The sequence below is a fragment of the Mandrillus leucophaeus genome, unplaced genomic scaffold, assembly GCF_000951045.1.
Source record: "Mandrillus leucophaeus isolate KB7577 unplaced genomic scaffold, Mleu.le_1.0 Scaffold1, whole genome shotgun sequence".
Lineage (NCBI taxonomy): Eukaryota > Metazoa > Chordata > Mammalia > Primates > Cercopithecidae > Mandrillus > Mandrillus leucophaeus.
In genome coordinates this window covers 10837819-10863699 of record NW_012098097.1, presented here as the reverse complement: position 1 = coordinate 10863699, position 25881 = coordinate 10837819, and the positions used below count along the sequence as shown (strand labels likewise).

Here is a 25881-nt window from a genome sequence, read left to right as displayed (position 1 = left end):
AGGGCCACACAGGTGCCCGTGAAAGAGCCTGCACCAGGACCCAGAACTTGGCAGCCCCCGTCCCAGCTCCTGTCTCCCCGAATCCTTCCCTGCCCGGGGAGAGATCCGGGGTGGAGGCACCTGCACAGGCCACTTGCCCTCTCACTTCCCAAGGGTTGAGTGGGGACAAGGAGACCCCTCTCTCTGGGTGGGGCAATGCAGTGGTTGAGGTTCCACTTGTCCCCGGCTCAGGCGTGGCCCACAGGCTCTGGGCCAGCAGAGGAGACTGTTTCCCATCTGTCTGCAGCCCTGGCGCCCGCGGCGAGTACCTTCGATGGTGCCCCACTTGGTCTTCCTCCCGAGGATCCTCTTGCCGTTGACCTGGTACTCATGGTCACTGCCCACCACAGCAAACGGGATCATCTCCTGGGGAACGGGCGGACGGCGCTGGTTACACATGTGCGGGAAGGCCATTCCCTTTCCTGGGCCCCTGGGAGGAGCTGCCTTGAGTCTGGGGTCCCCCAAAAACGAGAGCCTCAGCCTGAGAGCACCAGGTACAGACACCCGGGCTCAGTGCTCTCTGGCCCCAAGAATATCATCTCATGGCTTAAGGTCCCCCAAACCTTCCCCCACCACACCTTTCAGCTGGAACTGGGGTTCCCCCGGGAAGAACATCCCGGTGGATCCACTCACCCGGAACTTCTCGTTCACCAGCCGGTCCTCCGAGTCCTCGTCAAACTCCTTCTGGGGGTACACGTCGATGCCGTTGGACAGCAGGTCTGCGGTGATCTGGGATAGAGGGAGAGAGTTGGGCACATCCCTGTGGCAAGCTCTGCCCGCACCCCCCACCCCCGGTGTTTGCCGCCACATGACCTCCACACTGAGCTGCCCCAGGCTCAGGGTCATGGTCAGGCCCTGGGGGTCTGTGACCCCAATCACCTCCAACTCTTGTGCCTCCCGGGGGGAGCAGGGGCAGCTGCAGGTACACCTGCTGCCCTGAGCAAAGCTGCAGCTCCCCAGGGGCTTTCGGTCATCCTCCTGAGCACCTCCCACCTCTCTTCTCCTGCTCATCACACCCCCAAGAAAGTACTCAGGGTTAGCGAGACCTCCCCTCCTGAAACCCTTCCTAAAAAACCCTCGTCACTGCCCCCAGTTCCAGCAGGGGCCCCTCCTGCACCCCAGCCAGCCCCCGCCTGCAGTAACCTCTCAGCTCTGAGGCAGCCCGACACGGGTATGTGCAGCAGAAACATCCCGGTGAATGGCCGCTCGCCTGCGCAGGCACAGACCACAGCCCCCGTGCAACTTCTGGCAGACACACCCACTTTGTGTGGACTGTCTTCCCGTGCACATGCTGGGAAGGTCCCTGACGCCGGGTCCCCAGGACGGAGTAGGTTACAGGCCCCACCCACACCCACTGAGGCAGACGCTGTGCCCAGGCACCTTCGTTTCAGTTTTAAAGGTTCCCCAGGTGGCTCCAATGTGTTGTCCTGTCAGGAGGAAGAGACCCAGGGCTCGCCCTCTTGCTTGGATGCCCCTTCCCACCCCACAGCAGGGGCCTCGGACGGTGGCGGAGAAGAAGGCAGCAGAAACCATCCCTCTTTTTTTTGTTTTTTGTTGGAGATGGAGTTTCACTCTGTTGCCCAGGCTGGAGTGCAGTGGCGCAATTTTGGTTCACTGCAGCCTCCGCTTCCTGGGTTCAAGCAATTCTCCTGTCTCAGCCTCCCGAGTAGCTGGGATTACAGGCGCCCACCACCACACCTGGCTAATATTTTTGTATTTTTAGTAGAGACGGGGTTTCACCATGTTGGCCAGGATGGTCTCAAACTCCTGACCTCAAGTGATCTGCCCGCCTTAGTCTCCCAAGGTGCTGGGATTACAGGCGTGAGCCACCGCGCCTGGCCCAACTTCTCTTCCATCTAATAAAAACCAGGCAGGGCCGGGTGAGGGGGCTCATGCCTGTAATCCCAGCACTTTGGGAGGCTGAGGCAGGAGGATCCCTTGAGCCCAAGTGTTAGAGACCAGCCTGGGCAACATGGCAAAACCTCATCTCTACTAAAAATACAAAAATTAGCCAGGCGTGGTGGTATGCATCTGTAATTCCAGCTACTCAGATGACTGAGCCTGGGAGGTGGAAGCTGCAGTGAGCCATGACTGCACCACTGCACTGCAAACTTGGCAACCGAGCGAGATCCTTTCTCAAAAAAAAAAAAAAAAGACAAAAAACAAGGTGGGCCATGTCTCATGGCCCCTCCTCGGCCTCACTCCCTGAAAGAGAGATTCACCATCCGCCTGGTCCAGGTCTTCTCCAAAACCCCCCTCAGAGAATCTGCTGGAGAATGGGCTCTCCCCGAAAGCTGCTTTTGAGATATGGGGGAGCCGGAGAGGCCATCTCAGGGATGGCTCCCAGCAGCCACCCAGGCCAGGGACCACCAGGCCAGCCACCCGCTGGGAGAGTGACCGGCGGTTCAGTCTCCCCGACCATGTGACTCCTCTAGACTGGGTGGCCCCTGTCAGGCCTGCAGCATCTCCAGGCTGTGCAGAAGGGCTGGGGCGGGTGGAGACGGAACCCTACCCGCTGTTTGAAGTGGACCCTCTCCTCCAGGGTGAGTGTGTCGGCCTTGGCGATGACAGGGACGATGTTGACCACCTTGCTCAGGCGTTTCATAAACTCGATGTCCAGGGGCCTGAGGCTGAAGCAGAAGGATGTGCGTGAGGCTCATCTGGGGGAGCGAGGGGGGGCCACCCACCTCCAAGCAGATGTCGATGCTCTCAGGTGCTGGCTCAGGGCTCACGGGGGTCCCTGCTGGCAGGGACGGGGCCCCAGGCTGAGTTGGCCACACTGTGAGTGTGGGGCAGAGGAAGGACAAGGGTGTGTCCCAGACACAGGTGACGCCACTGTGCAGGGCAGGCAGGCCAGGGCCAGCTCCAAGCACCCTCGTCCATGCGTTCTGGAGTCACAACCACACACCCACGTGTCCACACAGAGGGGCTGCCATTGGCTCAGCAGCCGTCTTGCTGTGGGGCTTTGGCTGGGAGGGGAGAGGCCAAAGAAACAGAAGCTAGCACTAGTGTGCGGTGCCCCTGCACCAGGCAGGCTGCTCCCCCTGCATCAGGCAGGCTGTTCCCACTGCACCGGGCGGGCTGCTCCCGCTGCACCGGGTGGGCTGCTCCCCCTGCACCAGGCAGGCTGCTCCCCTTGCCTGCTTGGCCCCAGTGGGCCTGGGGAAAGCTGTGGGCGGCAGGGGCTGGCAGGGCCCTGGAACTGGAGCAGAGTTTTTCCCACAGTGAGAATAAGCTGGTCACAGACATGGCTGTGGAGAATTCGGCTCCGGGCAGAAGTTTAAGCAGAGATGGCCAAGGGCCGCCCCTGCCTCATGGGACTGGGCGCCTCGGGCGGGACCAGGCAACATGTCCAGCTGGGGTCCCAGCCAAAGGGTCAGTGCTGGGGAGTGGCAGAAGTGCCAGAGACTGCCCGCCATCCTCGGCTTGCCCAGCTGGCATCAGGAGGGGCTTCTGCCTCCTGCCATCAGCCTCAGCTGAGGCAAAGCTTGGAGCAGCTGGAACAGCTACCACGGGACCCCAGATGAGCCGTTCTGCCCTGGGAGGGCAGATGATCAATTCAGGAGAGGCCCGTGGGCAGCGAGCTGGCCCTGCCCCTGAATGGACTCCTGCCGGCCCACAGCGGATGATCCAGAGGGTGGGCTCGAAAACTCGGGCTTGGGTTTTCCCACAGACTCTGGTCGAGGCTTGCTGCCCACCAGCCAGGCTCCTTCCTGCACCTGCTGCCCACAGAGTATGGATTTCCCCAAACCCCTGGACTTCCTCCACCCAGGGACGTGCGTCTGGGCCAGCAGGTGTGAAGGACCTTCTCCACCCACCCACGCCGACAAGCCACCCACGGCTGCCTCCACCAGCCCCTCCTGCTGGCCTTGGGTCCACCTCCTCCCAGCCCTGGCTCAGGGTGGGCCACAGGTATCTGGCGGGGGGTGCGCAGCAAGCCGAGGACAGAGGGTCTGTGAGGCCATAAAGGGTCCGCCTACCAAGGCACACACAGCCTCCCGCCCTTGCAGACCTCTGGGGGCGACGTCAGGTGCGGACAGAGCCGGCGGGAAGAAAGGGCTCTCGCCAAGGCCAACAGCAGCCCCGTCCAGCCCTGGAAGGGGCCAGCACTGATCTCTGTGCTTCCCGCCTAAGAACGCACCAAACCCACCGAGGGGTCCCATGAGGCAGGGCCCAGACGAGAAGGTCAGGTTACCGCTAAGGGTGCTAGGCTGGGGGCTCCCACTCCACCTGCCAGAGCCTGGCCTGAGAAGACAGGACACAGACCACCAGGCTCCAAAACAGCCCAGGGCCTGCCTGACCCTCAGCTCCCTAAGACACAGCTGAAGGATGGGTACTGGGCAGGACGCTGTGTAGGGATCAGAGTGAGGCTTTGGAGGTTCAGACACGGCACACCCCCAACTTCACAGCTGGTGGCCACGGCCCCTGACTCGGCCCCTCTGTGCCCAGCAACAGGGCAGACAGCACTGTCGGGGAGCCCCAGGGGACAGAGGGAACCCAGGACACCCGGCATGAGGACGCCGACACTGCAGGGACGTACGAATGGCCGGTGGCGGGGATGAAGTAGAGGCAGCAGTGGACGCGGGTGTCCGGGATGCGCTTCTTGCGGTTGATGTTGACCTCCTCCTGCAGGTATTTCTCGTACTGATCATTGATGAACTTCATGATGGGTTGCCAGCTGCGTGGGGGATGGGGGACGAGTCAGCGGGCACATGGGACGCCTCCCCAAGCAGGTTACCCATTCTCAGGACTCAGAGCCCAACACCCCACCTGCCAATGCACGCCCTGGGAGGTCTGGCTTGCTGAGCAGAGAGGCCACAGCCTTATCCTCGACCTCCCAAACCAGCCTCCCCAGGCTGGCCTCAGGAGGTGAGTTGGGGACAGCAAGATTCCCCAGGTAATTCTGCTTTGGTCCAGAATTTTCAGACCCCTAGACATGCGACTTTAGCAGCACGTCAGGTCCCAGGAGGTGGGTCCTGCACCCCCGTGGGCTGGGGAGCCCCAAGGGCTGACTCTGGGTGGGGTCCAGGGAGCCCTGAAGCCCCTGCTAGTGCTTCTCCCCCTGGAGGGGCCTCACCAGTTCTCGTTGTTGATGTGGTCCCCGAACCCTGGTGTGTCAATCACCGTCAGCTTCATTCGGACGCCTTTCTCCTCAATATCTGCACCGAGCCACGTGCACAGAGTCAGAGGGGAGATGGAGGACCCTCCCAGACACCCCACGCCTGACTGACGCAGGGGCAACCCCAGGTAGGCAGCAATGACAACCAAGGAGACACTGGGAAATTAATAGCCTTCCTCAGCCAGCTAGGGCACAGGCCGGTGACGGTGCCCCTGGGCATCCCTCACCCATGACTTTTGGTGGAAAACTCAGTTGTCTGCAGGGAGCTCAGTGTGATGGGGCCCACAGGGGTCCACGATGCTGACACCTCACGGCCAGAGCCCCAGACTCAACATGCCGGGGATGGTGGGCACAGCGAGTCCCTGTCTTGGGGACCTGGGATTGCCTGACTCGGGCACCCTCACACACCCTTCCTGTGCTCCAGGAAGGCAGGGGCGTCCTGTACCCCCAGCCCGCCCCCGGCCATTGACCATGTGTAATGGACTTGACCCCCACCCCTGTGCTCCAGTAAGTCAGGGGCGTCCCGCACCCCCAGCCCGCCCCGGCCACTGACCGTGCGTGATGGACTTGATCTCGATGGTCTTTGGGATGCGCTCCTCCGACGGGGGCTGCACTGACTTCCGGCTGATTTTGGATTTGAAGAGGGTGTTGATTAAGGTGGATTTACCCAAGCCGCTCTGCCCTGGGGACAGGATGGGAGGCCGGTCAGGGGTCTCTCCAGAGAGGCCAGCAGGGTCTGCACGTGGGGCCCCTCCCACCCAGGCACGAGGCTCCCCAGCCTGAGATTCAGCAGTGTCTGGGCTACCGCCCGGCAATACCCCTGCCAAGCAGCACCCGCGGACTTCACCCTCGAGCCGGGTGTCCAGTGACTGTGTAAACCCACACAGCCGGGCTCTGGTGCCAGCACAACCCAGGCCACAGTCCTCTCCTGAGGTGAGCCAGGCCTGGGAGAGGAGGCATCTCTTGTGCCCCTTGTGCTTTCTGGGCAGGAGGTCTCCTGGTGGCTCAGATTTTAGACAGGACAGAGGCCAGGCTCGCGGAGGAACCTAGGGCTGCCTGGGGTGCACCAGGTGGCCGGGATTCCTGCAGTTCACCAGGATGGTGAGAACCAAAGCCCAGGGCAGCCTCAGGTGTTCAAACTGCTCCTCCCTGACTGGCTGGGGACTGGGCAAGTCATCTGACCTCACCATGCCTCAGTTTCCTGATCTGCAAAATGGGATAAACAATCCTTTCCCCCGCGGAGCTGGTGTGAGCATCAGGCAGGCTCACGCACGTCCCATGGGATCTGTGGGGCCATGTGCAGGGTGGTGCCACTCGAGGGACAGTGCCTGTGTGTGCGGACAGCCAGTCCACAGGTGACTGAGACAAACAAGGATGAGGAAGTGGCATTCACAGGCAACACAACACACACAGCTCACACACACACTTCACAACACACACACACAATTCACACACACAACTCATGACACAAACACAACTCACCTCAAACATACCTCTCACACACAACTTTCACAACACACATGAACAACTCACACATAACACACACACACCCCCCTCCAGACTCGGAGCCCCATTGCTTTACCTGGCACAGAGCTGCCTTGGGTTACACTAGCAAGCACAAAAAAAAAAAAAACGCCCTAGGCCGGGTGCGGTGGCTCACGCCTATAGTCCCAGCACTTTGGGAGGCCGAGGCAGGAGGACTTCTTGAGCCCAGGAGTTCAAGACCAGCCTGGGCAACACAGCGAGACCCTGTCTCTACATCAAAATGTTAACAATTAGCTAGGTGTAGTGGTGAGCACCTGTAGTCCCAGCTACAGAGAAGGCTGAAGTGGGAGAATTGCTTGAGCCTAGGAGTGCAGGGCTGCAGTGAGCTAGGATCATTGCCACTCCAGAGTGACAGAGTGAGACCCTGTCTCCTGGGCATGGTGGTGCATGCTTGAGGCATGAGAATCACTTGAACCTGGGAGGTGGAGGTTGCCGTGAGCCAAGATCATGCCACTGCACTCCAGCCTGGGCAACAGTGAGACCCTGTCTCAAAAAAAACAAAACACAAAAAACCCTAAATTACATCAATGTTCTGACCTTGATAACACCTTTCTAGGAAAAGTGTGGACTCCCAGGAGGACAAGGTTGGTGCTGAGAATCCCCAGCCTGAACTATTTAGTAGCCCAAGGACGGACACTCCTTGCCCATCTCTCTCTGTCCACCAGGTTTGTGTCCTGGCCAAGCTCAGGTCAGGAGTTATGTCAATGTTCCAGCCACGACACCTTAGATCTAGGAGATGTCAACTGGGATACTTTAAAGTGTACCCCTTTATTATTGTTACTTTTATTATTATCATCACGATCATCACCCTCATCATCACCACCATCCCCATCAGCACCACCATCACAACACCATCACCACTACTACCATCATCCCATCACTCCCGTGATCATCACTACTTCTGTCACCCTCATCACCACCACCACTGTCATCAAATCACCACCACCAGCACCACCGTCATCCCCATCCCCCTCATCACTATCACCTCTACTATCACCATCACTACCATCATCCCTATCAACACCACCACAACCACCACCATCACCACACCCATCACCACCATCACATCACCCACATCACCACCACCATCCCACCATCACCATCACCCCATCACCACCACCACATCACCACCACCATCCCACCATCACCATCACCCCGATCACCACCACCATATCACCACCACCACCATCCCACCATCACCATCACCATCATCCCCATCACCACCACCACCATCACCACCACCACATCACCCACATCACCATCATCCCCATCACCACCATCATCCCATCGTCACATCACCACTACCATCCCATCATCACCATCACCATCATCCCCATCACCACTATCACCACCACCATCCCACCATCACCATCATCCCCATCACCACCATCACCATCATCCCCATCACCACCATCCCATCATCACCATCACCACCACCACTATCATCACCCCCATCACCACCATCATCACATCACCACTACCATCCCACCATCACCACCATCACCATCATCACCATCACAACCACCATCACCCACATCACCACTACTATCCCATCATCACCATCACCATCATCCCCATCACCATCATCACCCCCATCACCACCATCACCATCACTACCATCACCCACATCACAACCACCATCACCCACATCACCACCACCATCCCACCACTATCACCACTACCACCACCATCATCCCCCTCACCACCACCAACACTCACATCACCACTACCATTGCATCCCACCACTATCACCATCACTACTACCACCATCACCCCATCAACACCACCACCACCATCACAATCATCAATATCACCCACATCACCACTACCATCCCACCACTATCACCATCACCCCATCATCTCCACTATCACCATCACCCCATCACCACGACCATCATCATCACTGTCATTACCATCCCCATCATCCTTATCACCACCACCACCATCACCACTGCTGTAACTTCTTGAACAACCACAACCTGTCAGGGACCCTGCCCGGGGCCTGCTTGCTCAATCTCATTTTACAGGATGATCCCTTTTTATGGATGAGGAAGCCAAGGCTCACAGAGAAGCCCGGGGGAAGACACACAAGTTTCACCCCACTGAGTTAGGACAAAGCTGGGATTCTCCCTGGGGTCTGTGGACCTACAAACAGGTGTCCCTCCACCTTGCCTGCATCTCTGCAGGTGGGCATGGCTGCTATGGGAGGGAGGAAGGAGGAGGGAAGAGGGAAGAGGGAGGAGGGAAGAGGGAGGAGGGAGGAGAGCAGAGCTGCCCCATGTCTTATTCTTTACTCAGCATCACCAGGAGGGAGTAACCTTGGGGGGAATCAGGACCACTGCTCTTCTCAGGGTTGAAAAGAGGCCCAGACAGGTGAAGGCCTCCTGGGCACCCTTCCGGGAGGGCGAGGCTGTTAGAGTGGCAGCCACAGGAGGCAGCGAGGGCTGTTGGGCTGCCTCTTCCTCTTCTTGGGGCCAAAGCTCTGGAAGAAGGCCTGTGCCATGGCTGGGACCCAGAAGTTCCCAGGTCCTTCTCACCCTGTCCCTGGCTAGGGAGCAGGGCAGTCCCTCCCCAGCCCACAGAGGTGAGTCCCAGCCTGGCCACTGCCTTTGGGTCTCTCCCCTCTCTTTCTCTCCAGCCGTCTTCCCGGGAGGTAGCCCTAAATTCTCAGGGTACAAGCATGTCCCCCACAACAGGCAGAGCAGGGTGGGGGCCATAGGAGGGGACCCCATACCTCCACCCTCCCTTGAAGCAAGCTGCCGGCTTCCAGGCAGCTGTGAGCACAGTGGGGCCGCGAGCAGCCAGGTCCCATGAGGCCACAGGAAGCAGAGAGGACACCAAGACCCCAGGGGAGCCAGGGCCCAGGTCAGTGCAGAAGAGGAAAGAAAGACGTCGGGCTGGCAGGTGTGGGTTTGAACCCACAGAGCTGCGCAGGAAGGGCATGCACAGCTGGCAGAAGCTGGAGAAACAGGCCCGGCCTGAAAGGTGCCCAGACACCTTACAGAAACCCCACAAGCTCACCTTTGTTGAGGGTGTGAGCTGGTGGGGGCACTTCCCCAGACCCCTCCCTGGACCCCATGGAGTGGGCAGAACACAGTTCTGGGAGTCAAAACGGTGGCTGCGGTTCTCTGCCCTGTGAGCTAAGGAACCTCGGCAGCCTTCCTTGCGCCTCGTGTCTGCCTGGAAAACGGGACGCCCCCTTCACAGGGTCACTGTGAGGTTTGAATGGGACCTGGGGGGCTTTGGAAACAAGAGGCGGCCTACTGTAGATTCCAGCCCAGCCCCCTCACCCTGCCCAGGTCGTACTGATCGACGACCTCCCGTGGTGACCTCCAGTTCTCCAGGGCCACCGGGGGTGTTGAAGCCATGAGGCCACAATTCCAGGGCAGGTGCTGAAGCTGGGCTGCTGGGGAGCCTCCAGCCAGGCTGCGGCAGGGAGCCTGGAGGGCCAGGCTGGAGCAACAGTGAGGGGACAGCTGCCACAGAAACTCTCTGCACAGGCTGATGTCATTGCTCAGAGGCAGTGACCGTTCATCAGGACCTGCTCCAGGCCGGCCTGGGCTCCCCAAAGTCATCTCAGGGGCCCTGCATGTGCAGGACAGGCCCCTCTGAGGAGCCGCTGGAGGCTGTGGGCTCCTCCCAGGCACAGCACGCACACGCAATGTCACTGGCCATCTGTCCTTGAGGTCAGGGTTGCTGCCCTGTTTTACAGAAGGGAAGACCAAGCCCAAAGGCTTGTGAACCCGCCCTGGGGGCTGAGGCTGGTTTCTAGCATGGGTTGAGTGGCAGGCGGGGCGAGGACTCACCGACCACCATGATGTTGAACTCGAAGCCCTGCTTCATGGCCTTTCGGCGCATCTGCTCCAGGATGGAGTCAATCCCCACGTAGCCGAAGTCCACCGGGGCCTTCTCGTTCCGTGGTGCGGGCACCTGCTTGAGCCCGGCATCTCTGGGGGTGTCGGCCATGTCGCCAACGCAGCTAGGAGCCGTCTCAGTGGCTGGGGAAGGAAGAGCAGAGGAGTTAGAGCGAAACAGGGCCTAACACACAGGCACCTGCCAGGTGGATGTCACACCCAGCCTTGGATGGAGAAACTGAGGCACTGAGGCTCAGAAAGGCGAAGCGACTTGCCCAGGAGACCCCTGAGAATTCCCCAGGGTGGATGCCCCTGGCCATGGTGTCCTCTAAAAAGCTACCATCCTGCAGCCACGCTGCCTCCCCAGCAAAGCTCCATCCCCAGACTCCCAAGGCCAGGCTTTTCCATCTCCTCTTCTAGGAGTTGTGCCAACCTGGGGGCCCCCTCCGCTCTAAGGCAGGGCTGACCCTAAACTCCTGTCTCTGTACCCTGGAGGGCTGCTCAGACAAGGGTGTAGGGCGCTCTCCTCTCCCCGCCTCCACACGGCCTCCAGCCACCCAGGTGGACCTGGCCCTCTCCTTCACCTCCACTCAGATAAACCTGCTGCCACTCAAAGGCCTTAGAGGCCGACCTGGGAGCCAAGACACAGGAGGGACAGTCTTGTAAGAAAGCGGGATAGAACCAGCGTCTGTCCCTGCCTCCCACGTCCCCATGGACGGGCTTGTAAGAAAGGGGGATAGAACCGGCCTCTGTCCCCGCCTCCCACGTCCCCATGGACGGTCTTGTAAGAAAGGGGGATGGAACCAGCATCTGTCCCCACCTCCCATGTCTCCATGGATGGTCTTGCAAGAAAGGGGGATAGAACCAGCGTATGTCCCCATGGAGTTGCGTGTTCAATCCCATACCACGAGCCAGTAGTCCTGAGGGAAGGAAAAGTGCTGGGTGCAGGGCGGGTACCTGGGTGCAGAGCTGCCCCTGGGTGCATGGAGGGGAGGGGGCGCCCAGTCCACCTCTGCCTCCCCCTGGACTGACCCAGGCGGCCATCTTGTCTGCCTGGCCAGCACCCGCGGGCTGCACACCCACAGGCCAGGACCAAGTTTTACTCTCAGGTCTGTGGGGCACGTGGGGCTGAACTCCCCGAAATCACTCAAGCCTCTTCTGTCTGTAGGTCCCTTCGATGGCCTTGCCTTGGCTGCTGTTAAGACTCCACACATGGGTCAGAGGCCTGGGGCTGGGGGCGGGCGCCCAGAAGGCACCTGCCAAAGACCTGGATCCTCCCACGCAGCGGAGTTCCAGGGGTTCCCAGGATGGGGCTGGTTCCCACCAGGGCTGGCTGGAGGGCACACGGGCCAGGTCCCAGCGCACCGCAGACTAGCCACACTCACTGGTGCATGCGCGTGGGTGCAGACAACTCGCTGGTCACAGAGACGGTGCCTCCGCTAGTCCCCACAGGCAGGAGCTGCCCTTGGTGGCCCTCAGCTCCCAAGCAGGCTGGGCCGCTGCTGTTCTGGGCCCCCTCCCCGCTTGGGCCCTGCTCTGCCTGCCGGGAGACTTTCGCCCCATCCTGCCTCCCAAGGAGGATCTGGCCTCAGGCATCCTGCGCTAAGACAGGGACCACACAGCGTGCTCCCAGGCAGGGCCTCTCCTGCCAGCCCTCGGGGAGGGGAGTGGCTTTTCCCTGGGAAGGGTGGGCACCCACCAGGGACAGCCACAGGGGAGTGGAGCCGGCGTGGGAGCCAGGGCCACAGCGTGGGAGGCTGCAGGGGGCACATCCCCGGTGCCGGGCAGGCGGCCCACGCCCACTCCTCACCCTGTCCAGAAGGCGGGAGGCAGGCTTCCAGGCCAGGAGGGGCCAGGGGAGACTTCAGTTCAACTGCCCTTCCACTTGCTGGGCAAGAACCAAACTCAAAAAATGCTCACTGAGCACCCCCACCTGGCTGCACCCCCATCCCCAGACGCCTCCAGCCATCCCCCTCAGCCTATTTCACTGGAGCAGTCAGAGGGTGTCGGAGGGAGACTCCCCAGGCCTGAGGCATCAGAGGTGAGAGAGGAAAAGACTCTGGAAGCCAGAAACTGGGGCCTGCTTTATCCTCACAAGCACCTCCCTGTCTTCTCAGCCTCCACGGGGCACAGGAATTCCTATCCTACGGAACAGGGGGAACAAAGGAACAATATCATTCCTTGTTGGGAACTGCCAAGGGGGTCCACACAGCTCCACTGCTGACAGCAATACCCCCAGGCAGACCTGGAGGCCAGATCTCCTCTTTCTGTGCCCCCACGTGCCCCCACCCCCAGGCCATGCAGCCTGGAAGGCTTTGGGGCTTTGCTCCTGCTTCTGCTCCCCTTTCAGAAATACTCTCCCCAGGGCTTTCAGAACCTTTAAATAAACAAAGACACAGCCTGCATCTGGCCCCGGACCATGTGGCTTCGGGGCCGCTTCCTGGAGCCAGACATGGGGCCTTGCCTTGCGGGGCAGCAGTTCAGCCCCGACCCACGTGACCGAAAATTGCTTCCATCTGCCTGTGGGTCTGAGAGTCATTTTGCCCGGGACTGGGACCAGCTCCTACCCACCCCCACCTCCCCCCAGCATCCCTCAACCCTCCCCAGCAAGGCCTGGGGGGAGGTGCTGCCCCCTGAACTCTCCTTCCTCGCCCCCAACGCCCCTGGGGCCCAGAGCGAGAGAGGGGCGGCCTCTGCTGCAGCTGGGCCCCTCCCCAGGCACCAGCACTCTGCAGAAAGTCAAACCAAACATCCTGCCCGCCAGGGGCCCTGCTTGAGAAATAATCATAAAACACCGCCGAGCCCCATCTTTGCCATTGACGTAGGGCAGTGGCTGGCCTTCTGCACAGGTGAGAGCCATTCCTGCGACCCCTCCCTCGACAGGCGGCCTTGCAGGCCCCAGCTGGCCCGCAGGCAGGCAGAGAGAGAGCAATGCCAAAGCCCGCCTCGCTCTCCTACCTGGCCAGGTGAGCTCTGGGGTCTGCCTTCAGGAACCCCAAGTGGGAGAAGCAGACACCCCACACCCAGAGACACTTTCGTGAACTAAAACTTTGATTTCCACAGAAAGCCACCAGGGGCCTGGCCCCTGGACCCCATGGTGCTCGGGCGGCTGGAAAGAATGGTAAAGACCAGCCACTCCATTGTCTGTGACCACGACACTGTCCAAGGCCTGCGCAGCTCAGCGTGGTAGCCGCTGGCCACGTGACTTTTCCTTTTAATTGCCGTAACATTTACCACGGTCACTTTTTCGAAGTGTGCAGTCCAGTGGTGTTAAGTACATTCACAATGTTGTGTAACCAATCTCCAGAACTTTTTCATCTTGTAAAACAAACTGTCCTCATTAAACAACTCCCCAGCCCCATCCCCCGAGCCTCTGGCAAGCTCCATGCTGCTGTTTCTCTGAATCTGACTACTCTAGGGACCTCGTATAAGTGGATCCTACAGGGTTGCCTTTTTGTGACCAAATTATTTCACTTAGTGTAATACCCTAAAGGTTCACTCGTGCTGTCACAGGTATCACAACTTCCTCTTTATGGCTCATTCAAATTCCTTGTATGTTCCACCCTTTATTTTTTTATTTATGTATTTAATTTTTTTTTTTTTTGAGACGGAGTCTCACTCTGTCGCCCAGGCTGGAGTGCAGTGGCACGATCTCGGCTCACTGCAAGCTCCGCCTCCCGGGTTCACGCCATTCTCCTGCCTCAGCCTCCGGAGTAGCTGGGACTACAGGTGCCTGCCACCTCGCCCGGCTAGTTTTTTTGTATTTTTTAGTAGAGACGGCGTTTCGCTGTGTTAGCCAGGATGGTCTCGATCTCCTGACCTCGTGATCTGCCCGTCTCGGCCTCCCAAAGTGCTGGGATTACAGGCTTGAGCCACCGCACCCGGCCTATTTATTTATTTATTTATTTTTGATCCGGAGTTTTGCTCTTGTTGTCCAGGCTGGAGTGCAATGGCGCAATCTCGGCTCACCGAAACCTCTGCCTCCCGGGTTCAAGCGATTCTCCTGCCTCAGCCTCCGGAGTAACTGGGATTACAGGCACGCGCCACCACGCCTGGCTAATTTTGTATTTTTAGTAGAGATGGGGTTTCTCCATGTTGGTCAGGCTGGTCTCGAACTCCTGACCTCGGATGATCCACCTGCCTCGGCCTCCCAAAGTGCTGGGATTATAGGCGTGGGCCACCGCACCCAGCCTGCTCTACTTTTGATCTCTCCATTCATTTGACCACAGGCATGCGGGTTGTTTCTACCCATTGGCTACTGTGAACAGAGCCGCTATGAATGTGGGTGTACAAATACCTCTAGTTCTTTAAGACGCTGTGCATTCTCTTGAATCCATACCCAGAAGTGGAATTATGGGATGGTATGGTGGTTCTTGTTTTAGTTTTTTGAGGAATTGCCACAACGCGTTCACAAGGGACTTCTGAGCACTGGACACTGAGCTAGTCCAACTGAGAAAGGGAATTTTTATTTATTTTTATTTAAAATTTAAATAGCCACATTTCATAAACGGCAACTATACTGGATGGTACAGAATTCCAGTCCAACCTACTCTTTACTAATGAGAAACGGAGGTCCACAGAGTGATTTTTTTCCTGAAATGCCACTGTAAGTGGCCAGGCCAGCACAAGGCCTTCACTGAATTTGGCTACCCTGAAATTTCACATTCCTGCTTGTGATATGTGGTTAACACCTGTGTCCCCTCCATAGACCGCGGGCTCCAGCAAGACGGCAGCTGCCCCGTTGGGATCCCCACTGCACTTCCAGGCCTCGCCCTGCTACCAACACGGGTGTGCAAGGATCTATCTGGGTCCCTGCTTTCCATTCTTTCGGGTATCCAGACTAATTATCACCACTACCCACGTTGACTCTCAGAAAGGTTCTGATTTGGACAGTAACTGACAGGTCACCCCACAGTCAAAGCAAAATGCAGAGCTTCCCTCCTGGCTCCACAGCTGAGAGTCAGGGGCCTGGGGCTCTGGGTCTGGTTCTGGTTTCAAATGACCTTTTGCAAGTCTCTCCACCCTGGGAAACAGGCCAGCACCTCCTGACCTCCCTCCCAGCTCCTGCTCTGCGAGCTCCCGGGTGCCCAAGGCTGTGGCTTGCTCAGTGATATCCCAGCTCCTAGTGCAGCCCCTGGGTAGCACAACACACCCGCTCCAGAAATAACTAACACATCCGCCAACAGATGCATGGAGGAACCCACCGTGGTGAGTCCGCACAGTGGACTATGACTCAGCCATAAAAAGGCACGAGCATGCTCCAACAGAGATGAACTTTGAAAACATTCCAACTGCAAGAAACCAAGCACAAAAGGTCACATCTTTTATGGTTCTAGTTATATGAAACGTTCAGAGTAAGTACATCTATAGGGACAAAGAGCAGACTGGTGATTTCCAGGGGCTGAGGGAAGGGGAGTGACTGTGTACCGAGCATGGCGTTTCCTTTTGGGGTGAGGAAAACATTCTGGAATTAGAGGTGATGCTTATAGAAGGCTGTGAAAAAATGCCACTCAACTGTGCTTTCTGAATCGGCGGATGGTGTAATATGGAAATTATATCCCCATGAGGAAGGGAGAGGAAGGGAAAGAAGGGAGGGAGGGAGGGGAAAGGAAGGAGGGAAGGAAGGAAAAAAGGGAGGGGAGGAGGGAGGGAGGGAAGGAGGGAAAGAAGGCAGTCATTTCTAGTAGAGATGGATTGAAGAGTCCAGTGGGTGCAACAAACCGCCATGGCACATGTATTCCTATGTAACAAACCTGCGCGTTCTGCACGTGTACCCCAGAACGTAAAGTAAAATAAAATAAAGAAAAGAGTCCAATGTTTTCCACAAGTGCCCAGGAGCCAGCTTTACAGCTCAGAGGACAGTTGAGGCCCAGATGCCAACACTTAGGCCTGAGTTCCTCAAGTTGGCGTTGCCAGACTGTGCCCCAGACAAGCCCCCCATCAGACAAGCCCCCCATCTTCTTGCAGCAAGGACGTTTCTGGGGTGGCAGCCAGCCGGAGGTGTGAGGTGGCAGGAGACCTTGACGGTTTCTCTGCAGGTTCCCATTCTGAACCCAGGCCTTGTGCCAGGGCCCCTCTGCCATTCACTGGCACTGGTGGCAGTGGGTCACTGGTCCTGTGATGGGGACTGCCCCTACATCTGCCCATCTTGGGGACCAGCTCCCTCCTCCCCGCCGGCATCCACTGGGCCATCTTTTCTCCAGAGCTGCGGGGGGGTCTAAGGCAGGGATGAAAGGGCTGTAATCCACTCAGCCTTGAGCCAGCACCCTCTGCCAATGTCTGCGCTCGGTGACAAGCGCAGGGGCCTGCCAAGGATGGGGGAATCGGATCACTGTCTGTGGCTGGGATGGGGGCTGTAGGCTATCTGGCTGGGAGACACTGCCCAGAGAGGAGGCAGCTATTGGATGTGGCACACTTTAGAGGCACTCACATTCATCACAGCCCCAGGGCTGACCTCGGCCCACCTGGCCCGGCGCCACGGGAGAAGCTTGACACGGCAGGCTTGCAAAGCCCGACTTGGAAACCAAGACCCAGGGGCCGCCCTTCTCTGCCCACCCCTCCCTGTGTGTCATGCTGCCTGGTCTACGACCCAGAAATGTCCACACATGTCCCATCAGCCTTGCTGGCCAAATGCAGAGATGGTGTCGCTGGGGCAAGGGACCCTGAGCCACGGCCCAATGCCGTTCCCAGCTTCAGGGGACAGCCACCTGGTACCCATGTCACAGCCAGGCCTGCAGCCCAGGACAAAGCTCTGAAGTCAAGTCAATGCCATTCCCATCTTCCCCAAATCCAACCCACGCCTGGCTCTCAGAGCACGGACTGAAATGGCCACATCCCCACACACCTCGTCAGTCACCGCCAATGGTGGCCAAGCCGAATGCAAGGTCATCCTCCTCCTGCCCACGGAGGCCTGTGAAGCCACTGACCAGGCCACAGCAGTGGAGCCACTGGCATTCACCACACCCTGTCAGCCTTCCAGGCCCGTGTCCAGGAGAAAGCTGCCGGCAACTGCAGCTGGTGCCCTTGCCCTGGGGAACACTTCCTTGCCTCCATCCACCCCGGCCCAGCGTGGGCCCAGCACTCTCCTTACTTTGCCTCATAACAACACACACAGGAGCAGCCTCAAGCTGCCCTCCCTCTACAGGCTCCCCGGAATCCAGACCCTGGGGCCACCACTCCTGCGGCAGCCCTACCGCCACCTGCAGGCCTTCCCAGAACGCTTGAGCTCCTGGAGGACTTCAGGTCCTATAAATTAACAGATGCTCCCTGTCCCCCACAAAGGGGCTTCTTAAAGGTGAGTGAGTCCCTGATGCAGGCAATGCTAGGGGGACAGGGTCCAGCCAGGGCTGCTCCCTCTTCCTCTCCTACCTCCCTGGGTGCCTGCAAAGTCCTTCAGATCCCTGCTGAATTCTGGGGAAGCCCTGCCTCGCAACCAGGGCTTACCCTCCCTGCTCCCACACAGAGCCTGCCCTCTGCGTCCAGGCAGTCTCCCCACGATGGTAACTGAATAATGATGTGTGCGGTTTCCTCTCACCATGACCCCCCCACGTAGGGTTTGTGAAGCCAGACACCTCATCCATCAATCACGCTCACTCCGGCCCGGCTTTCTTCAGAGCACCGTAGGGCTCACGGCAAAGCCCCGGCAAAAAGTCTGGTGAATGAATATGAACAAATGAAGAAGCAAAGCTCATCAGAGCTGTCGAGGTTTACTGGGGCTCTCTGTGCCAGGCGTTATTCTAATTTTTTTTTAGAGAGTGGGTCTCACTAATGTTGGTCAGGCTGGTTTCGAACTCCTGGCCTCAAGCGATCCTCCCACCTTGGTCTCCCAAAGTGCTGGGATTATAGACATAAGCCACGGCACCCAGCCCCAGGTGTTACTCTAAACGCTGCTCAGGAATTATTATAACTCATGGATCATCACACATTCCTATAAAGTAGTCACTGATACCGTCCCATTTCACAGATAAGGAAACAGGCCAAGAGGACTTTTGTCAATCATGAGGGTCGCAAAGCGAGTAAGAGGTAGAGCCAGGATTCGAAGCCAGGTAGGTGAGCCCCAGGCTGCTGACCCCCTCCCGAGGCCAGGTCTTTGGGCACCATGGAAAGGCTGGAGAAGTATGGGGTTCCTGCAGCCAGGACCCAGAAGGTGCCAACTGTGGTGTGGGCAGCTCAGCACTAGGCCTTGGCCTCCAGCTCCTCCCTCAGTTGCTCTCCCCCAGGGAGTTGGAGGCAGAGCCCTGAACTGCCAGGAGAAGACTCCACCCGCCAGTCGGGGAAAGTTGCCAGGGCTCTTCCCAGGGCTTAGAGCCACTCCAGCCCTATCAAAGCCCATGAGCGTTTTAGATTCCATAACTTCCTTGCAAGAAAGGTGATGGTACCAGCTACTGGGCCGGGCTGGGGGTCCCAGATTCCAGGGGCCCTCTCAGGCCTATGGCTCTCCCAGGACACAGATGCTTACTTGAGGAACCCTAGTGCACCAGGGGTCCCACAGCCAAAATGAAGAGACGGAGCTGCCCTGGGGCCCCTGCCAAAGCTCCCAGGTGAATCTACCCAGCAGACACCAAAATGTCCATCCCTCATCTGAAAACTCCACCTCCAGAAGGCCGCCCCAGGTTGGGCTGACAAAATCTACAGAGGCCTCAACGATGACTTCTCACTTCAGGTATGAGTGAGTGGGTTGAGGGAGAAGCTATTGTTAACTATTAATAGTTCAGGAAATGCAGGTAAAGGAAAGAGCATGATAAGGCAACAGGGCTGGAAACTGGACACACGTGCAGAGGTGGGCAGACCTCAGAGAAAGAACTGCTCTGGAACAAGATGGTAAAGAAACTATAGACAATAATGGTAGACGATGATCCCGGGGTTCCAGTGGACCAAGACCACAGCACTGATTCATTTGACAAGTATTTATTGAGTGTCTACTTCACAGTAACAAACAGATGACACTACAGGCTTGAGAACAGTCAGAATGAAAACAGCGGTGGCACATGGGAATTTCAAGTTCATTTATTTAAATGTTTATTAGCAAAGACTTCCGGGCAGATCTGAAGCAGTCTTTAACATGTAAGGAATTCACAATCTGAATTGTCCTGTACAGTAGTACAGGACATGTGTGTGCCACAAACCTCTTTTAGAATCTGGTGAAAAGTAAAGACTCTCCCTAGAAAAGTATACATTGAAGACAGACAGACAGACATGCAGGCATTTTGGAGGGTTCATCAAAGAATCCCTAGGCCAGTGGATCCCAATTAAAAACAATAACTTGGCACTCTGGGAGGCTGAGGTGGGAGGATCGTTTGAGCCCAGGAGTTCAAGACCAGCCTGGGCAATGTAGCGAGACCCCATCCCTATAAAATGAAATAAAATGAGAATAAAAAAAAGAACTCGGTGTGACGAGAACTTACAGAATTTAATAGGGTTATCTCAGCATTACCTTCAGCACTCTTTTCGACCACACACACAAAGTTCTGGGTTCTACAGCTAGAGAAGAGGGAGGGCAGGTTAACAAAATTATTCAAGGTAGAAGATTAGTCTGAGAAACAAAGAGGTAAGAGGAGAAGACTGAGGCCAGCTGGCCTCCATCCCTGAGCTCCGGCAGGAAGAGCCCCCAAGTGAGAACAAGTTGCTGTTCACGGACAGTGGACTCCAGAGGGGGTGGACAGAGACGTTGAGGAATGTCATCCCTGGGGTGAAAACAGGATATTTTCCCATCTCAACTCCGCTTTTCACTGCATTGTGTTCCTATTAACCTACCCAAGCTACTACAAACACTCCATAAATGTCACTGGGGACTTCCTGTTCTCTTCTAAAGATGGAAACACTGAATATAAATGACCAAATTGTGCAAAAGTGTGTGGGTGGGGGATCAAGGACTGAATTTTTAAAATGCACACAGCTCATCTAATTTGTTAACTAACTCCAAATCCAATTACACTTCACACTTTGTATGGGGCAAGAAGCGTCTCCTCAAAGTCTGCTTAGGACCTGGGATGCCGGAAATCTGAGACTCTGCCTTCCCCTCCTGAGAAACTCTGAAATCCTGCTTAGAAATTGAGCACAATGGCTCTGGCCTCCCAGAGAAAGACACGGATTTGCAAAGGCAAAGAGCTGCATTTTCCTCCGAGCTGGAGCTCTTTCCGGTTTCCACGATGGGGCTTAAACAAAGCCACAGCTCTACAGTTCCCCTGTCAGCGCTCTCTCCTCCTTGGGGAGCGACAAGGTGGAAGAGCCAACAAGAACCCTGTATGCTCCTTTGCAGGACCTGGAAAGCACAGGTGGTGTGAGTCTGTCTCTATCCAGCCTCCTCTTTCATTCATTCAGGGGCCCCAGGCGCCCCCAAGGCGGGGGGGCAGGGGTCCCCACTTTTAACGCCGGCCAAGGTTCCTCCAGCTTTTCCCTCGCCAAACCTTTTCAAGCAAACCTCTCCTCTATTGTGGAGGAAGGAATCTCAAGCAGCTCTGCCTTTCTGCCAGCACGGTTTCAATTGGCCCCAGTCGGTAAAGTCAAATTTGGACAAGGTCCAAGGGCTCCCCACACCACCCGCCCCTTTCTGGAAGAGGCCCTCCTCTGTTCTTTCATTTGCAACCCGCCACCTCCCTAGCCTGAGTTTTTTCACCCAGGCTCCATGGCCTATTGAGACATCAATCTTGGGCCAGAGCAAGCTCTGACCTGCAAACCATCGCCATTCACTTCCTAAAGAGCCACTCTCAGAACTCAGGCTGCAGGGAGGGCAGGCCAAAGATGAATCCTCTGACTTCTGGTGTGGTGTGTGGGGGGTGCTATTTTATATTCTGTTTTCCGCTGCCCTCTTGCCTTGCCCCCACCCCTGAAGTGGATCTACTGCAGAGGGAGGATCAGGGAATCGCCCTGATGCCTCTCCCACCCCAGGGAACCTTCTAGCAGGAGCGGCCCCTACTCCAAAGCAACCCCAAGATCCAGCCTGTGCCAGCCCTCTGGCCATGTCCACAGTGGCCAGCCAACTACAGAGATTCCATTAGTTCTTGGCAAATCTGCAAACTTAAAAAGAGAAAGAAAAGTTCCCCCGTGGGTGGGTGGACACTGGCCATCTGTCACAGGCTGGAATTTCCTCTTATCAGGGATGTCCCCTAAGCAGGGGTGGGGGAGGGCAGGGCCCAGAGCCTCCCTCTCTCCAGCCCCTTCTGCTATCAGCAGGCCTGTCAGCAGATACACAGCAGAGCTTGGCAGTGAGGCAACAACAGGGGCTGGGGGGTCTGGGGTTCCACCTCCCCCAACTTATGAAATCATCTGAAATAACAAAACGTAGACAAGGGTCTCTGGGGTGCAACAGGGTGGCTCCCTGCCAGGAACTGGGTAGAAAAAAAAAGCTTTCCCCTAATTCCCTTCTGCTGTGCAGATCAGGCCCTGAGGATGCTGCAGAGGCTGCCCCATGCCCAGGCCCTTCAGAGAGCAGGGGGCTGGCTGGAGGCAGGGCCTGCTTGGGGGTGGGGGACAGGCAGGGAGGGGCACATTCCTGGGCCATGAGTAGGAGCCTGACTAAATGACTCCTTCAGGAGGGAGAAAGACGCACACAACTGTCTGATTATAGCCAGAGGGGCTGGGAAGGTGCGGGAAAGCGGTGAAGGGGCCAGCTGCTCCAGGTGCCCCCAATCCATGTAGCACCCACCTGGGCTGACGAGAGTTGGGAGATTGGAGTTGTTTTCTCTCCCCATCTCCAGGCCCTGCCCCAGGAGTCCTCCTGCTCAGGAGCCTGGGAGTTGAGGAGGTCTGGAAGCAGTGGGCCCACAGTGCCATTGCCTTGGGAACCCACAAGGCCTTGGATGTGGCTCCCTCGGTCCTAGCTTTGCAGGCAGCCTACCTGGACTGCACCCACCTCCCAGAAGAGCTGCTCAGAATCCTGCATGTCCGAAAGAAAGACCAATCAAAGAAGTGAGGAAGCCGAAGAGAGGCCTTATGAAAGCTTATGACGCATTTTCCAAGTGCACACCCCAGCAACTTCAAATGCTTTCTGAAGTAAGGATGGGGATGGATGGTTGGATGAATGGATGGGTGTATGGGTGTATGAATGGGTGAGTGGGTGTGTGGGTGGATGGAGAGATGGATGAATGGATGGGTAGGTGGATGAACAGACAGGTGAATGGATGGGTGGGCGGATGAATGAGCAAATGGATGAATGACTGGATGGTTGGGTGGATGAGTAGATGGATGGATGAGTGGATGAGTGGATGGATGGATGGATGAGTAGATGGGTGGATGAGTGAATTGGTGGATGAGTGGATGAGTAGACGAGTGGATGGGTGGATGAGTGGATGGGTAGATGGATGGGTGAATGGATGGGTGGGTGAGTGGATGGATGGATGAGTGGATGGGTAGATGGATGGGTGAGTGGATGGGTAGATGGATGGGTGAGTGGATGGGTGGGTGAGTGGATGGATAGATGAGTGGATGGGTGGATGGGTAGGTGAGTGAATGGATGATGAGTGGATAGGTGGGTGGATGAGTGGATGGATAGATGGGTGAATGAGTGGATGGGTGGATGAGTAGATGGGTGGATGAGTGGATGGGTGGATTGGTGGATGAATGGATGAATGGATGAATGGATGGATGGATGGATGGATGGATGGATGGATGGATGGATGAGTGGATGGATAGATGGGTGAATGAGTGGATAGGTGGAAGAGTGAATGAGTGGATAGGTGGATGAGTGGATAGATGGATAGACAGATGGGTGGATGAGTGGATGGGTGGGTGAGTGGATGAGTGGGTGGTTGGATGGGTGCGTGGGTGGAAAGACAGGTAGGTGGAAAGATGGGTGGATAGGTGGATGTTGCCTATCCAAGGAGTCTCAGAAACACACACATACCCTTTCATCCCAGACTCTCCCCAGGAAAAAGTAGTGTGTGTAGACCACCACCTGGTCACACCTCGAGACCGTCACTTTCATCCTCTCTGGAACACTGCCTTGGGGGATGCTGCACAGGGCATTCAAGCAACCCTGAGCTCAGGGTATGAGACACCAGGAAGCAGCAGGCGTACTGTGACCCCGCGGGCCTGCACTGTGGCCCCTGCTGCCTGCACTGTGGCATGAAGCTCAGATGCACCTCTGGACTTGGGGTTCTGACCAGACGGAGCCACCAGTCCTCTGAAGAATGAAACACACAGGGGTCACCCTTGCCTCCGAGCTGCAGGGAATGACGACCACCCAGCCCTTCTTTTCCCCAAATCTTCTACAGGCTTCTGTGCATGGTTCTGCTGACCTTCCTCCAGTCTCTGGCGATTCTTTCAGCCTCTGCTGGCTCCTCCTCCACCCTCACCCGCAGAGTCTAGCTGACTTCACCCAGCCCCTGGACATTCAATGCCAACAATGCCACCTTCTTTCTCCAGATTCACACTTGACTGCCAGCCTGACTCAAAGACGTGTCCCTCTGGCCGGGCGCGGTGGCTCAAGCCTGTAATCCCAGCACTTTGGGAGGCCGAGACGGGCGGATCACGAGGTCAGGAGATCGAGACCATCCTGGCGAACACGGTGAAACCCCGTCTCTACTAAAAAATACAAAAAAACTAGCCGGGCGAGGTGGCGGGCGCCTGTAGTCCCAGCTACTCGGGAGGCTGAGGCAGGAGAATGGCGTAAACCCGGGAGGCGGAGCTTGCAGTGAGCTGAGATCCGGCCACTGCACTCCAGCCTGGGCGACAGAGCCAGACTCCATTTCAAAAAAAAAAAAAGACGTGTCCCTGGGCCCCACTGTGCCAGGCCCTCTGCTGGGTCCTGGCTATCTGCAGCCACTGCCACTGTCAAGCCCCGACATCTGAGGACACCTTGAACCAAATGACCGTGCCCTAGGCTGAACTCTGGAGCTCCCATCCCACCTGCCTCCCACCCCATCCTCCATCAAAGTGAATGGCCTCTCCAGCCAACAGCTATTGCAGCTAGATCTCTAGGGGCCGGGCCTGGGCCCTCCATTTCCATTACTCCAAATCCACTCATCCATCCCAAACTTCCATCAATGTTAACCCAACACATCTCACAGCCACCTGCAATCTAAGCTACCACCATTAACTGTCCCTACCCCAATCCCTCCTCCTCAAAGCGGCAGGAGGCCTGTGGAAAATTTATTAATCTGATCATTTCCCTCCATGAAGCCGTGACTGGTTTCCATTGCACCTGGGATAAACCATATTCCTGTGGCTCCAGAATCCTGTCCTACCACCGACGTGTGGTGTGACCCTGAGCAAGTAACTTAAACACTCTACACCTCAACGTTATTACAAGTGAAATGGGATAATAACATCTGTCTCATAAGAATGCTGGGGATCAAATGAGATATTTATTTCTGAAGCACATAGTGTTGTGCCTGGTCAGTAAATGCTTGAAGTCTTTGTTAACAAAACACACTCCCCTAACCTACTCTTCAGCTTCCATCCACGCACAGCCTCCCTGGCTGCCTTTCAGCTCTTCCAACGAGGCTACCCGCAGAGGTCCTCCCTGCTGGGGCCATCCTTTCTCCATGCTGTTCCTAGAACTCCCTCTTGTTTTCCCAGGATAGCTCATCTACACTGGGTCCCTCAGTTCTTACACACGTGGCTCTCAGATTGCTGTCTGGGGTCTGTCGCATTCACTGCCCACAAAACCTTACACGTCCGAAGCACCCAGTAAGATGCTGTGAATGAGTGAATAAATGAATGAATGAATGGCCAGCCTGCTGCCCTTTCGTCCGGTCCCTCCTCTCTCCCAGACCAGCATGGGGGCAGCCACGGCTCCCGTCTACCCCGGTAACACCACTCGTCTACCCTGGCAACAACTCCCTCTGTGCCGGCCGTGCTGGCCAGAGTCCTTTCCTACGGCGTTCCCGCGGCTTTGGTATGTGGCCACCTGTGAATGAGAGGCTCATGATTTCCGGCTTCCATCGTCCTTCTGGAGCCACAAAGCATTAAGGCGGAAGGATGGATGAGCTTCCTGGGACAGCCAGGGTGGGAGGCCGGTTCAGGAAATTTTGTTCAGGAAATGGTCAGTGTGGGATGAGGCGCCCGGTGGGGAGGGGAGTGGGGTGGGGACTTGGGGCCTGGCTGTTCTCCAGCCAGGGACTCTAATCCCCACCCACTTCCCTGCCCATTCCCCAACCCCAGTGCTGGGCTCAGGACCCCTGGGGGCTCTCCTAGGAACACAGAAGACACAGGAAGGACCAGGGACACAGGACAAGTAGAGCCCGTAGGCAGGGGGCCTCCAGCCAGAACACCTGAGCCTATGCCTGGCTCCAACCAGACACGGAGGCACTGGCCAGGCCAGTCCCCACACTGAGGCAGGGGGGTCCCTTAGAGGCCGCTGGTCACCAAGCACTGCGTGGCACA

General features: G+C 57.1%; 1 protein-coding gene across 7 annotated transcripts in view; it reads right to left on the bottom strand.

Moving 5' to 3' along the window:
- Window positions 1–25881, bottom strand: part of SEPT9 (septin 9) — a 243329-nt gene that overhangs the window by 7541 nt on the left and 209907 nt on the right. For 6 of the 7 annotated variants that reach the window (XM_011987454.1, XM_011987377.1, XM_011987240.1 and 3 more), the window contains 7 exons: window positions 10510–10701; window positions 5712–5840; window positions 5117–5198; window positions 4580–4717; window positions 2552–2669; window positions 673–768; window positions 309–405 (listed from right to left, as the gene is read on the bottom strand). In XM_011987454.1, the coding sequence (XP_011842844.1) occupies window positions 309–405; window positions 673–768; window positions 2552–2669; window positions 4580–4717; window positions 5117–5198; window positions 5712–5840; window positions 10510–10701 (852 nt within the window). Of the gene's footprint in view, window positions 1–308; window positions 427–672; window positions 769–2551; window positions 2670–4579; window positions 4718–5116; window positions 5199–5711; window positions 5841–10509; window positions 10702–25881 lie in introns of all 7 variants that reach the window. The other variant, XM_011987313.1, reaches the window with a different exon arrangement.